The 15,121-nt window shown below is 36.6% G+C and overlaps 1 protein-coding gene across 7 annotated transcripts in view; it reads right to left on the bottom strand.

Moving 5' to 3' along the window:
- CTNND2 (catenin delta 2) overlaps positions 1 to 15,121 on the bottom strand; it is a 638,971-nt gene that overhangs the window by 16,267 nt on the left and 607,583 nt on the right. For 6 of the 7 annotated variants that reach the window (XM_074545751.1, XM_026791790.2, XM_026791793.2 and 3 more), the window contains one exon: positions 11,224 to 11,349. The exons of the other annotated variant lie outside the window; for it this stretch is intronic. In XM_074545751.1, coding sequence (XP_074401852.1) covers positions 11,224 to 11,349 — 126 coding nt within the window. The remainder of the gene's footprint in view (positions 1 to 11,223; positions 11,350 to 15,121) is intronic. 7 annotated transcript variants of the gene reach the window in all.

Below are 15,121 nucleotides of genomic sequence, written 5' to 3'. Positions count from 1 at the left end.
TCTCTGGTGACAATAGTGCTTATAATGAGGCCTTTAAATAAATTCTGTTACAAACTCCCAAGCTGGCAAGCCAAATCAGCTCAATAATACAAGTGAGGCAAACAATAAACTCTAAGGCAAGTTTTGTACTGGCTTGGCATTGCCTTTGACTAAACAAGGCGTACACCTATCACTGTATGACGACTTTCACGGTGTTTTTCCACAGATTGCAGGCAGCTTCCAGACCTCACAGTATTTCAAAACCCTAATACTTTCAAGTTATTTATCCTTAGCTCTCTTCTGGAGCAAGCAACAAGCTTCCTTCCTTGAAAAGGTAAACAGTTTGTAACAAATTTATTAAAACTATACCCATTAATGATTCCAAAAGCTATTAGTATTAAATATTGAAACTAATTTTTAAGAGCCTAAAGGGGGTATTTTCAATTTAATGGCTAGATAAATACCACCTGACATGATGGCTGCTTTCATTATTTTGTTTCAGGTCTACTGCCTGTAATGAAATTTAATTAAATTGACTTGGATACTTAAAGGTACAGTATACAGCAGTGTCCTGAAGAGAAGAAAGCTAATTCAAGAGCAAAGTATGTGAGGCTGAATTTAAAAAACCAATTTACTAGCCACGAATGTGATCTAGGAGAGGAAGAGGAAGACAAAAGGATGTGACAAATTGGAAAGCAATTCAGTGCAATTCTGTTACAGAATAGATGTATTTTTTAAATGCAATGGTAAATGTATTTTGTGAAATTAATTAATAGGTTGCAACTGCACACAACAGGAGGACAGAGAACAACCAGAGTACAGAAATATCATTATACATCCTTCCAAAACATCTTCTACTGGGCATTTGTCTATACTTTGACTATACTGAATATATCCATTATACTATTATATCAATTATACTTTATAAATTCCAAATGCTAAAGCTTGTTTGGTAGTGACATGTTTCTGACAACATCCTCTTGGACAAGCTGCAGGATTAAAACTGGGATGGGAGGTGGACAATCGCTATAGAAAATGAAAGTGATATTATAGTCTCTCTGAACACCTTTTACTGGGCTTATGGGGTGAACAGGTTCTTTATCTCCCTGCTCAACTTTCAGTCATTTTGAAAATAAATCATTTTCATCAGGTCCATGTGAAAATAATTATTTTGTCAGGATGACTAATCTTATTGCACCAAACACCTATTGCATGTGTCTCAAGAAAATTATTTTTTTTTCTTTGTTTCCTTGATATTCTCTTTGTGTTTAAAGTGTAAGGACAAAATGGGAATCAGATTTCTATTGTGTTTGCAAGAATTTCAAATCTTCAGAAGTCAGTGGTAGGGGAGTCTTTGATTTGAGGAGAAGATTTGTGGAGGTGGATGATATCAGACACACCGTTTTCTCTATTGTAGTACAATAACATTGTGAAGACTGAATTAAATTAAGTCCTGATGGAAACAGACAACAGGTGACTCAACAGTTCCCAACAGGAACAAGGAAAGTCCAGGAGTCAGGAGGGGTATGGTGCCTAACCTAGATACCTCACAGCATGCACTCAGAAAGAAATCCCACAATAGTCCATGTGCTAATAGCCATGCAGCAAAAGTGAAAAGAAGCCCTATCCTCTGACTGATCACCTTCTATAGGAAGACACTGCCTTGAAAAGCACTGAGTGCACTAGAAGAACTGTACGAGGTATGATGGCTGTGTGATGGCTCAGTATCTTTCAGTGTTGAAGAGCACAGCCTGCTCTGACTCCTGGCCATAGGTGTTTGAACATTGTCAGGAATAGAGAAGAGCAACTTCCTGTAAATGGGAAATTTCTAGTAGAGAAAAAAAATTAAAATGAAGCAAAAAATCCCATTAAAAACCAGCTAAAACCTGAAAAACTATAGATAATGTTGTGTCCTACCTTCCTGAAATTTACAACCTTGCCAGCATGCTACTTCTTGCTTCAGGTCTGATCCTCTGGTAACCTACTTTAATAGACATTTTACAGACAACTTGAAGCACACAGAAGCAGACTTGCTTCATCATCCTACTTCCTTATCCATAACTCAGCTTTTCACTGGTTCCAGGATATTAATTGAAGTAATAACTGCTCTCGTAATGGTTATAAGCTGAAGAAATGTGAAGTTTCGTTAGATAACCTCTTGCAGGTATCAGTAACTAGAAACCCACTGTGGTGTTAGAAGTAGGTGACACAGCAACAAGGCGAAGTGCCTGTAAGTATGTAACTGAGGATCTACTCACTGAAACTCAGCCAGACACTGCTCTGAGTGCTGCTCCCTTCACCAGCCACAGCAGCACTGTCAGGTTCAATGAAACATCCCGACTGCTGTGCACCAGTGTGACGCCGTCTACAGCAAAGGATAAATCTGATGTGAATTAAGTCAAGGCTCATCACACTTACATAGGTCTGGGCAATTCCTCAGTGGGAATTTGCTGTCACAACTTTAATAGGACAAAGCAGAAATTACAACTGGATCAAATAATCTAGATACATTGCCATCTGAAAATTATGTGTATGACTTGACTGTGGTGAGAAATCTGAAATGGTCACAAAGTTGGGGTAATCCACATAAATATCTCATGGAGCTCTCACATCAGATTTCTGAAATAATCAGTTTTTTACGATCACCAACAACTGCCCTTACTTATTAGGATTTACAATCTGGAATCATATTATTTTGTTTTAATAAAAGAAAAAGAATAAATACATTTCCCAATGTTTCTCAAAAAAAAATACCAAGCCAGGCCCGTGGCAGCAAGGGAAGAAGCTAACTAGTCCCCACCAACAGAACCTGTGCACCACTGGAGGGGTGACAAGGAAATGTGAGCTGCTGAGGAAGAGATGGTTAGACAACCGTTCTCTAAAAAAAGCCCCTGCCTTTGTACTTGAAGAGTATTTCCTTTGGAAGAGAGATTTCAACTAAATTCTTACAACTACAAAAACTCTAGAAACACTCCTGGAAAAAAAACCCAACTAGTTTTATATAAACTATATAATTTCAACCCAATGGTTTTTAAAATTTTTAATTTGAATTTACAAATTAAAACTGAATTTACACTTTCAAATCCTATTAACAGTAAATGACTCCTCAAAGTATTGTTTTTTTCTGGATTTGCTTGTGTTGTTTCCAGAAAAGAATTCCTAGGCATTGATCTGCTTTACTATGTATTATGAATAAACATTATTTTACTGCCATAAGTTACTCTACAATTCTAATGAGTCTTACCATGTTTATTCCTAGGATTTTATCTTTTGCTTCTGAAGAGGTAAATCAAAACATGCTGCTCAAGACAAGAGTAGGGATTGAGTCTGGAAGATCCTGGTGTTCTCCCAGTTTACATGTCCATTTGGCTTAAATCCTTTATTCTGGAGCAATTTCAATGGCTTCAGAAGGGCTGCTGACTCCAAGTGTCATGCTCCTCTCCCAAAGAGTTATGAGCCAAGCACCCAAAATCAACAGACCCAAAGTGAAGACATGCATCACTGAAGCTCATTTTAATTTGAAGATTTTAGTATTTCTGCTTGTAGTCTCATTCCACAACTTATGGAAGCCAGAAGATTATTTTTAGAAGAGAAATAAATCAAGTTTCAGGGCTTTAAAAATATTACTTTAATTTGGATAAAAGTTGGTGGCAGGATGAGAAGTTAGACAAAGCGGTTAAGGAAAGCACATCTTGCTTCCCATGCGGTTTCATGATGATGATGAAGCCACTTGCTTGCTGGCTAAAGGTGATGCTGGGAGTACCACTCCTGTGTGAGCCTCTGAGGAAGGCCACTCCCTCCTCCTCGGCACAGACCTAACTGGGGGGAGAGGATGGAGACTGTTGAGAACGCCATGGAAGCAGGGGCATCACTTGGGCCAAGGCACGAGCAGCATTAGCAGCAGGGCCAGGCAGGGAAGGAGCAGGCCAGGTGGGTGGCAGAGCTCCACTGGAGCAGCCAGCTCTCCCAGGAACCCTCAGTCCCCTGTGCCAGGGCCACATGCTGGGGCTGCCACATTGCTCCACAGCTGCTGCAGCTGTGTGACACAGGCAGTGCTTCTGTCTCCCATCTGGTGCAGAGGGCTTGACCTCAGTGCTTTATGTCCGCTCACTCTGAATTTCAGTGTACAAATGGCTTTTACTTACAAGTGACCCTTTCTGCAGCCCAGACACAGCACAAGTTCAATGCTTAAGAAGCCGAAAGACAAACAGATATTGAAATACGTATTTAGGGCAGCATGAGGCTTAAAGAAGGGCTCCTAGTCAGACAGTCATTAACTGCAGCAAAACTGTCTGGAACTGGCTGAGGATTATTAAGTTTTCTGTAGGCTCTTTGAAGTGACATTTTCAGAATCGGTGGTTAAACTCATTTTTTTTGAAATGAGATATACAGCTCCCAGCCTCCACCTCGGCTTCTCTGAAAGCGACACCATTATTCTCCCACTGTCAGCATTCCACCTCAAAATAATCTATAATATTTTCTCTCCCTGTTTTTCTCTTCCATTGGAGTGCAAGGGGTACTATGTGCTTCTCATCCATTTTTTTTTCTTTCAAAATACTGCAGATGGCCTTGGTGACTTTTCTCTTTTTTCTAATGCACTTTTTGATGTGCATTGTTATCATCTTCTAATCACAGATCTTGTACCTTAATTTTACACCTCATCCCTTAATTTTAGCTATGAAGAGACACACGATGAGGGAGAGATAAGTGCTAATTACTTGCCAAATCTATTCAAGTGAGAAACAGCAAGGAAACTATCCCCGGTGGTTTTATAAAGTGCAAGTCTTGGATGTTTTAGGCAATCAGTGAGGCATTGCTTTACCTATCCATAATTAATTATTGATTTCCTGTTGTGTGAATTGCAAAGATGACAAGGCCTAATCTGATAAATAAAATAGCTGCAAGAAAAGAGAATTGTATGTGAGGCAAAGCATGAAGGACAAGACTTCAGATTTGGCAGAGTTCATTATTCATTTTGCTAAGGTTATATGCAGCCAAAAAAACCCCTTTCAAAACACTGCAATAAAATGAAATAAATTCATTTCTCAAAGCATCACTTTGCCTCTTATATGGGAAAAAAAATTGTTTCCATATATTTTAGAAGAAATGAAGGCAGTACTTGGCCTTTCAGCTAGAATTTCTGTTATTCTATTTTCTCCTGCACAATGTATATAAGCTATAATTTAAATTGTTAGAATCACAAAAGAGCTATTCTTGCTTGTATCTTGTATGTACAAAAAATATGTACAATGATTTTTATTTGTATTGTAATTTTCATTCCAGTACTGCAATTCCATCTATCTTAACATGTATATGATCTAGAAATGTGAACTGTGGCTCTTGGCCACAAAATTTCAGGAGAGAGACTAGTACTACTTTATGTTCATGGTCAGTTTCTTAAATCTACTGTCCTTCCAAAGGCTAGAAACCAATCAACCTCTTACTCTTACTTTTCATGCATTAAACCATAAAATCAACCAGATACAACTCTTCTATTATACCTATGAGTGTAAAACATGTAAAAAAAAATCATTAGCAAAGTGAAATTTGCACCATTCTCCCTTATGGTAAAGAACATGGTATGCTAATGACACTAACTGTGATCAAGAGCCATTAGAAATTTGTGCTTCGCAAACAGCAGCAGTGCAGCTGAAAACAGACAATAATTTTGTTCAAATGTGGAGCTGTCTGACATAACAGGAATCAGTGCCCCTTCAGAAAACTCACTGGAGGAACTCATGCTGTCCTTGGTTTTAGGTGAGAAGTTTGTGCATAATACACTTGAATCAGAGAGTTAGAGATCCCAGTTATTGCTGTTAACCTGTGTGAGTTTAAGGATATTCTGCTTTGAACATGTAGCTCACCAGCAAACAAGGACGTTAATAATGAGAAATGCACGTTGTTTTTTACTGATACCCCTTTAACAGTTTCCAATTCACCAAGTAAGTATTGTTAACTCAAAGAGAAACATTACTATTGCACCAAAGATTACAACTCTCAATGTAGAGGATCCTCAACTTTCTCTAAAAGCACTCTGTTCAATTAGAAGTAATAAACCAATTCAGAAACTTATAGTGAAACTTCTCATTTCTACTTTTGCAGGAAGAAGTAGCTACAGCTTTTTCATCAAGACAAACTGTATCAGCAAGTAAGGAAGTAAAACACTCAGAACAAAGCACACATACTACAAAAGAGACTCCTTTCAAAATATAAAGTTTCTTTCTTTTTCAAGTCTGAAATGGCAGACATATTTAGGGTATTTTTGAATTTCTTTAGCAGTTCTAGGAAGAGAAGAAGAAAGAAATGAGAAGGACTTCCTAGTAGTTTTTCCCCCAACCATTATTAGATGATGTAGAACATCAAAGAGATGAAAGTGGGATGTTGATGCAGCAGCTTAATATTTTATTGACCTTTGACTGAATAAACATGTACCAGCCATACTGAACACACACTTTTGACCTCCTTGTAGTACCCAGAAGGACGAGGATGGTGATGGTGCCCAGTACGGCAACACAGCTCAGCGTCACAAAGACACCCAGTGTTATGCACTGACTATGCCAGCTCAGCTATTTACCTCTGAGGCAGAAATATGCTGTGACTGACACAGGAATTAACGGATTTCCTCCCCTCTGTGCTCCATGAGTGTGCTACCACTGCAAGTAAGAGTTCTAGTGGTCTGATCCATTTGCACCACTGTGAGCAGCCATCCAACACCACCCAACAATCTTGCTCAAGTCTGCTGAGAGGAACAGAGTTCCTCACCCATACTCTTAACTGCACATCTACTCTGATTTGTGCCTGGACCTAGATATACAAATATTAAGCATACAAGTTCATTAAATATGACATTTTGTTCAAAATGGTAGAAATCATATTCCTTGAATGACTTTTGGAGAAAAATATTGACATCAATTAAAAAGAGTTTCTCTTTGCATATATCTTTAAAACACCTTTGAAAGTCTTTAGGAAGATGTCTGGATTTTTTTCAGTGCTGTACATATGAATCCAGCTAAGCATTGTTTGCCATTAACTAATGTAATTTAGTTTTAAAACATTTAATACATTATTTAAATGGACTAAAAATGTTCCCAGTACCAAAAGATATGCAGTTGATCTTCTTAGGTCACTATATTCTATTCAAATATTAAAATCCAATTTTATTCTGAGGTGCCATACTTTTGAAAAAACATCTGTAGATGTGACCTATGCATAACCTTCTGGATTCTGGATGCCTCCTCATAGCTCTACCCTAAGGATATTTCAGAAACTTCAGTTATACAACTCCCTTCAGAAAGAAGACTTTAGCTTAAAGATACTGACTCCTGGGCTGCATTTTAAATTTTCTTTTCTTCAGAAAAATTCAAAGGGTGGAGTACTTTGGGGACAGACTTTACACAAGTATGAGATTAAATTTCTCTCTTCTAAATCTGTACTTAGCAACCTTAGAGTGGGCTTGAGTTTTTAAGTGAACAATACCTCATCCTTGCCTTATGAATCAGTCAGAGCTTACCATGAGACCCATCATCAATGCTGAGGATGCTTCAGTGTCACATATATATGGTGCATCCTAGAGGATTGTTTGGATAAACTTTGATTCTTTAATCATTTGTTTAGCACCTCTTGAATCTAGTAGATTTTGAATGAGAATGGTGCCAGCTTCCATGCTCTCCTTAGTGATTATCTGGAAGAATTACTGTGAAATTTTGTTGTTGAATTATTGCTTGCTACAATGCTCAATGGTAGAGGGAAGTACTATCATGCCCTTAGCACCCTCAGGGGAAAAGCAACAGTCAACTGCAGCTGTAGATACTTTCTAAGCACACAATTAGAACCATTAAGGTTTATTTCTTTACACATTCCCAAGGTCACTTTGTTTGGACATAGAATCACAGAATCTCCTGAATTAGAAGGGACCTGTCAGAATCATCAAGTCCAACTCTTGCTCCTGCACAAGACACCCCAAAGGTCAACACCATGTTCCTGAGGGCATTGTCCAAACCCTTCTTGAACTCTGCAGGCTGGTGCTGTGACCACCTCCCTGGGGAGCCTGTTCCAGTGCCCAGCCACCCTCTGGGTGAAAAACCTTTACACAATATCCAACCTGTGGGTATTGTGGGCACCATACTTAAAGGCAGTGTCCTCTAAATCTACCCTGTGATTGTGTTCAAGTTTTACATCAACACAGCCCATTTGTGCATACATGTACATGTATGTGCAGAGAGGTATTTACCACCAAACACACAGATACAGACACACAAGTATTTGCAAAAAAAAAAAAAAAAAATTAGTTTTGCTCTAATTCTGCTCAGTTGTCATACCTGATTTTTTAAAACTATCCCATTCATTTATTATTGAAATAGTACAAGTAAGGGCAGGCCTGTTTTAATGAAAAATGATGGCTGGTATTGAATTTTCAGTTCAGCCCAGACTATTTTAGATTGCTGTTAATATTGTCAATATCATCATAGACATGGAAAATGTTTTAGAGAGAAACATGTAAATGCTGAAACATAACCAAAGGAATGGTAGGTGATACTTCATAGTAAAAACATCTTTGTTGAGGGCATCCTAAAAATTTGACTATGTAAAATGAAAAATTATTAAAATAAATTATGATTATTAATATGTAGTAAATTATGGAATCCATAAGGATAAATCATTTGAGAACATCTCCTTCCAACAACTGATGTTGAAACAAATAATTTGATACTTCTCCATGTGTTGCCATTGTGATATAGGTAAGAACATGAACAGTTTGCATTGCAAAATATTTTTTATCCTCTCTAGGCCATGCAGAGTATATTTTTATAATAGTAATTCCTTGCTATCTTTCTAGTACTGTTTGAAATAGTTAATAATCTCAAAATTAGAAGCACTACAAAAAAAATTGAGATGATGAAAAGGCAAGGAAATCAGAACATATTCACTCGACGCCACTAGTGAAATGATAATTATGAGCATTAAAAGGAAATCAAAACAACATTTAGTTTGACTTAGCATTTTCTAATGTTTTTGTCTTTTTTTAAATTGTTCTTAAAAAAGTAGCCAAAAGATTTTGAATGGTAGCACAGATAGGTGAAAACAATACATGTTTTGACAAATGATGAAATTTTTCTTTCTTTATTTTTAAAAATTCAGGAGTGGTTTTTACATCACTTTTTTCCTGTGTGAATACTCCTGACTACTTCTACATAAGCCAAAGAGTTTGCCTCTATATGTCAGTTCAATTTATTTGCACAATTTCCCCTTTACGATTCATGATTTTTCTCATGATATGTAAATTCCTATTGTGAAGACAAATAGGGTGCTATTCAAGCAGGCAATTGGCAATCAAAAAGTCAGAAATGCTAAAATTTTCTTGCCAAAGGTTTGAATGATTCTTAAAAAAACAATCCCTGGGAAGGTTTATGCAATCAAAAGAGGAAGTAATTTAAATGGTGAGTTTATATGGTGATGCTGCCTAGGGAAAATTATGTTGAAAAAGTAACATCAAGGTAAAAATGAAATTCTAGACTCTCATATCATTGCTCACTGAAGAGGTTCTCGTGTCTCTAAGAAATAATGTGAAAAGATTATCATATTATTCTTTGCTCTGCAGCAACTACCTGTTATTTGCTGCAGAATACAAAATATGCCTTTGCTTTAATGATGAAATTCTTCATCTATTTGCGTGCATTGGGATAGGCAATCCTATCTGACATGAACATTGGAAAGTAATATTCAACATAAAATGTAGAATTAAGAATGCACACACACAAATCACTAATGCTAACATTTTCTCTAGTAATGAATCCAGTGACAATTTCAGGATTCAGTAATTTGCAATACTGCCAGTTGATAAAAAGCCACATTTAAAATGCTCAACTAAAGGCAAATCACATGTTCCTTAAGAAAGAAAAAACCAAAAGTATAAATTTGTAGACTATAACTCTTTTGCTATATTGGTTATAGAATCTCTTTCTACTACAATTAATCAGCTGATAATTTAAAAAGGCCTGAGAGTATTTTACTTTGGCAAAAAATTTTCACATTTCCTTTATTTAAAGTGAAATTAGGACTTTGCCTAGTTCCTAATTAACAAAAGAAAGTACTGTAATATATCAGATGATCAAATGCTGGGTGTTTTAACTATATTCCTGTTAGTTAAAGATGAAAAGGATTTACCCTAACCTTGAAAGATATTTATGTCTGGAATATTTAAATGAGGTCTTCTCTGATGTCTTCTCTTTTCTAGGCAAACTCAGTACAAAAACCCAAAAAGATGAAAGAAATAGCATAGTTACTATGTTCTGTGGGGCCAGGAAAAACACATAAATTCCAACTTCCTTTAAATATTTTAGCAGAGATAATATACAGACATATATGTATGACTGTCTATATGTGTGTGTATATATATATATATATATATATATATATATATATATATATATATGGAAATAAATAAATAAATAAATAAATGTGTATATATATATATATATATACATGCATGCATAATGCACAGACACAAACACAATCATTCATGGACTTACTAGGATGTTGTGCAAATGCAGAAGGTGATTTGGTTTTGCCATAATGCCACAAAGTAGTATTTTATTATGGAAGAAAAAAATTTAAAAAAAAAGCCAGTCCAGCTAATTCTCATCTATAATTCTGTCTGAAGGAAACATATATTATCACTCTTAATAAAGATTGTAAAATTAGCATTTTAAGAATCTCATTGACTCTTGGACACACTGATTTTTCTATAGATGTGCCATTTTACCAGTTTACCTGGGATCCCCTTATTGAAACGTTCAGCCATTGCTTTTTTTGTTAAGAGATGTTGTTGTGGCAGAAAACAAAGCAATGTGCTTGATAAATTTAAAATGCTGTTGCAACACAGTGCTTATCAGCCTCCTTTCTCATTGAAAGGTTGAGACAATCAGGAAAGAGATCAGAGAAATGCTAGGAGGATTGTCAGGAAGTGGATTTAATGCACTTGTCCCTCTCATTGCTGTGTGCTGTCCTCAGAGAGAGCAGAGCTCTGCACACCGTCCTTGCAGGTACTCTGCTAAGTGAAGTGAGGCACTTTCCATCTAGAACCCACAGGGTTCAGTGAATTACATTGTGCAACTCAAGAACATATTCTCCAGTCAGGCTTTGTTACTTTTGATTCAAAGGTCTCCTGAAGAACTGCTTTGGGTACAAATCTCAGTATGCATGAAACACAACAATTCAAGATTGGTCAGCTGACAGCCAGAATACCTGGGTTGGGGAATAGATTCTGGTTTCTTGGCTCTGGGAGAGAGTATGCTGAGCGTGCCATGACCCAGAGTCGTGGGTTGGTGAAAATCCTCTGTCATCAGTCACACTGAAGCTTGGGGACGCCCACTGCCATAAATCAATCAATCAGTCAATCATTTATTAATCAGGTACTTGCATTTTCATAGTTAATATAAAAATGGGCTCTAGACAATGCCTTCTCTATAATGATACTTTAGTTCATATTACAGAGGGGGGTTTATCTTAAATTAATTCATCCTTTCTCTAAGAGGGTGACATATTAATCTGAAAAAGCTTTTGCCAATTGTACAGAAATAAATTAAGCCCCGCTGAAAGATCAGCACTGCAAAGTACATATGCTCATGAATAATCTGAACACATGAATAGTTCCTTCAAGTCAAGCCACTATTTTTGAGGAATTATTATGCTCTGGATTTAGAATTTAGATCTTTAATGTAAGGTTTAAGTTCTGCACAGACCTTTTCACTAGATAAATTTAACCTAAACCAGCTTCCTTTTGGGGGATGTCTGACTGATGATAATAACCTTACCAGAAGAAAATCCAAATGATGTGTCCCAGGTTTACATGATCGGACGTTGTAATTAACATTTTTAAAAGGTGAGTAGGTATATTTTATTTAAGAAAAGACTTTAGATTCTAAAAGTCCTTGAGACTAAGATTTTGAATTTTAATGCTGCCAATTTTCATGGAGCATTTATTCATAAAGGACTTCCCATAAAAGCCATCTTCTTCTTATTCTGAAAGTCACATGAAAAGCAAGTCTTTTTCTATATCCACATGGCATTAACTGCTAAGAAGACTTCAGGCAATTGTATGTATTTTTTCTAACCAATGACAGACAAGGCCATCTTCAGAGTGACTCCATTAAATGCCTATCACAAAAGTATCCCTACTGTAAATGGCACAGTACAAGCTGAAGCATGACTGCCCTGAACAGCATCCCTGGTTTTCAACATTGGGTGCCATTTTTATTCAGATGGCAGGCGAATGGGACAATAATTTCTAATATTCCGTGCAGAACAGAAACCTACCACAATAAATGGGAAAGAAAAATATTTTCTACAAATTCATCATGACCTCTACTTACACACTGGAAGACAGAATAAGTGTAAACATAATGATAGAATGTAAACATATTTTGTTGGAGCCTGAGTGGTTAGGCAAAGCAAACCAATTAACAGAAAACATATTCTTCCTGACAGTTCCTGCAGCTCTTTAATACTACACACATTTAATGCTAATTGAAGCTTGGTTTTAGCTAATAAATTTTCTTTCATGTTAAGCTCATTCAGCACAACCCTTTTGCTCAAATTTCCTCATGTAATTTAACAAGCTATCTGTATTTAACAGTAGTTGGTTATTTTCTTGAATACTGACATAGAAAAGAATTTACCAGCTAATGGAAATTTGCTCTCTTATAGACACACCTGCATTTTCTCAGCTCTCCCCAAACATTCAACCAGTGAACACCCTAGAGACTGGAGCAGGGACAGTGATACTGAGTCAAAAATAGGTGCCTTTAAAGAAGCCATGTAGCAGCTCTTAAGAGGCTAAGCATAAATAGGGCAGGATCTCTCTTTCTGGATGCTGTAAGCAGCACTTATTTCTCCTGCTAACTCTATAATACAGGTTACCAAGACACTTGAAGAGGAGAGGTGTACCAGGAGTCTGAAGCATAGGAACAAGCTGTGGGATACCTTCTGTACCTTGTTTATCCGACGTGTTGAGGCACTGATCCACCCATGGGGCTTTGGGCCATGGGACCATAAAGGATGTGTGAAAATCAGATTTTAAGTAATTTGGATCAAACTCATGAAAACAAAGATAAATGATCATTTATGAATATATGTCTTGTTTGTAGAAAACAAAGTTTGAAAATGATGATATTGTCTTTGGGAGACCATATTTCCTATACCAATGAAAAATGTCATCATCTTTCTAGAAATTAATCACACTAAATAATCTAATCACTGTCTATATGTGACTAAACCTGAACATTGTATCCTCTTGGTGGACTTTTTCAGACTAGATTTCTGTACCAGCTATTGCTTGTAAATTAAGCAGTATTTCCGATGAGCTCTTGCATGATGAAGGACCTGCAACTTTTGGGGTGGCTGGCAACTCCTTCATTTCAAGACTAAATTAATTGCTTCCTCTTTGTCTGTTAAGCCTCCTTTTTTTTTTTTTTTCTCTATAGTTTTAGGACCAAGAATATTTATGCATTTTTTTCAATTTTTCCTTGCTGTACTGTGTTAGGATAGTGCCAACTTAACCACGTCAGGGAGCAAAGTTGATTTTTTTTTCCTAAAAGCACAAGCCTACAGAGGACTTTCTAGGACTACTGCCTCACTCATAGATCTGAAGGTTGTTTACTTTCTATGTCTTTTCCATGCCAGTCCACCCTAAAGAGTCTGTGTGTCCCAGTAAAGCCACAACACAGCTTCCATAGCTTCCATAACCTGGAAATCACCGGACACTGGACAGAACCTGCAAGTGCAGGGTACAGGTTGTGGCACAGCTTTGCAAACACAGTACATAAAATATTGTGGACCTAAAGAGCATCCACACCAATCCCCAACTGTGGATTTTTGTCAGTGCAGTTTATCTTCTGCTGGCTGTAGGATGTTCCTCGCAATGTTGAGCAAAATTAGAAAAATGAAAGAGATTTTCATGTTTTGGTGATCCAGTCATACTTGGACTAAATATACTGACTGCTACTGTATCAGCAGTAAACATGTACTGCCTTCTTTGCCCATTAATACAAATAATAATACTTCTATTCATTTTACAACTTCTTACTTTATTGAACATGTGAACATGTAGCTCTAAAATATACCACAATTCAAACTATTTGGTTATATTGTTTCTCAAACAGAAGATAAGTGTTGCTGCTTTCACTTAACTATAATGCGATGCTTGCAATTTCTTTGTATTACAACACAAAGTTGTGTCACTGTTGGCTAATTCTTTGAAAGCAATTGTATAGATACTTTGGTATATGGGAGCAAATTGCTGATGGTTATGCAATGGGATTTACCTGCACTTAAAAAAAAGGCTGTGCAAGTGCAAGATACTGCAAGTGCTGATCACATTACATTCTGTGTTCATTCATTTTTACTGCTACATATACATTTTAATGGGACAAAACAAAGATTGCAATAATCCAGTATCTTTATATTACATAAGTAGTGGACTATTAGTCGAATGCAAACTTCTCTAATTTTCCTATCATTAAACCATTGCCACTGCCTTCAAAACAATGGTTAAACTCAGACAGACAGTCTGAGTCAGCCTATTACATGCAAGTTTAATAAATATTATAATTTTATGAAAATTATTGTATGTATTTCAACAAAAAGGAGTATTTGAAATTAACTTTCTGAACGTTTTTATTAAAAGAAACCATATTTATACAAGGCTTAACAGCACATATAATAGCATGTAATTAATATACAAATATGTAGCAGAGACTGATCTTCATTTCAAGATTTTGTGTAGGAGTTAAGTAATATAGATACTAATACAATTCTCTTCCTGATAGTATAGATGACCTGTCTGCTATGAGTGTTGGGAAGCTACCTCTAAAGCTAGCCTGTCCTATTTTCCATATCACAAGTATGCATTTGTGGCCATGAAAAATGCTGTTGTTAGCATGTAAGGTACTTAGCACCTGAGCATGCTTAGCATGTAAGTCCATCACCAGGAGTCACCAGTGTCCCTTAGGTAGCAGTAAACTCAGCAGCAACACAGCACAAACATTATTACCTCCTGCATAGAGCAACCCCAGAAACTGCTTTTCCATCACGGCACATATATAAAGACAGAAGGTTGGACATGAGCCAGATATTGTAAGAACCT

Source organism: Zonotrichia albicollis, chromosome 1 (genome assembly GCF_047830755.1).
Source record: "Zonotrichia albicollis isolate bZonAlb1 chromosome 1, bZonAlb1.hap1, whole genome shotgun sequence".
Lineage (NCBI taxonomy): Eukaryota > Metazoa > Chordata > Aves > Passeriformes > Passerellidae > Zonotrichia > Zonotrichia albicollis.
This window is presented reverse-complemented; position numbering and strand designations above follow the sequence as displayed.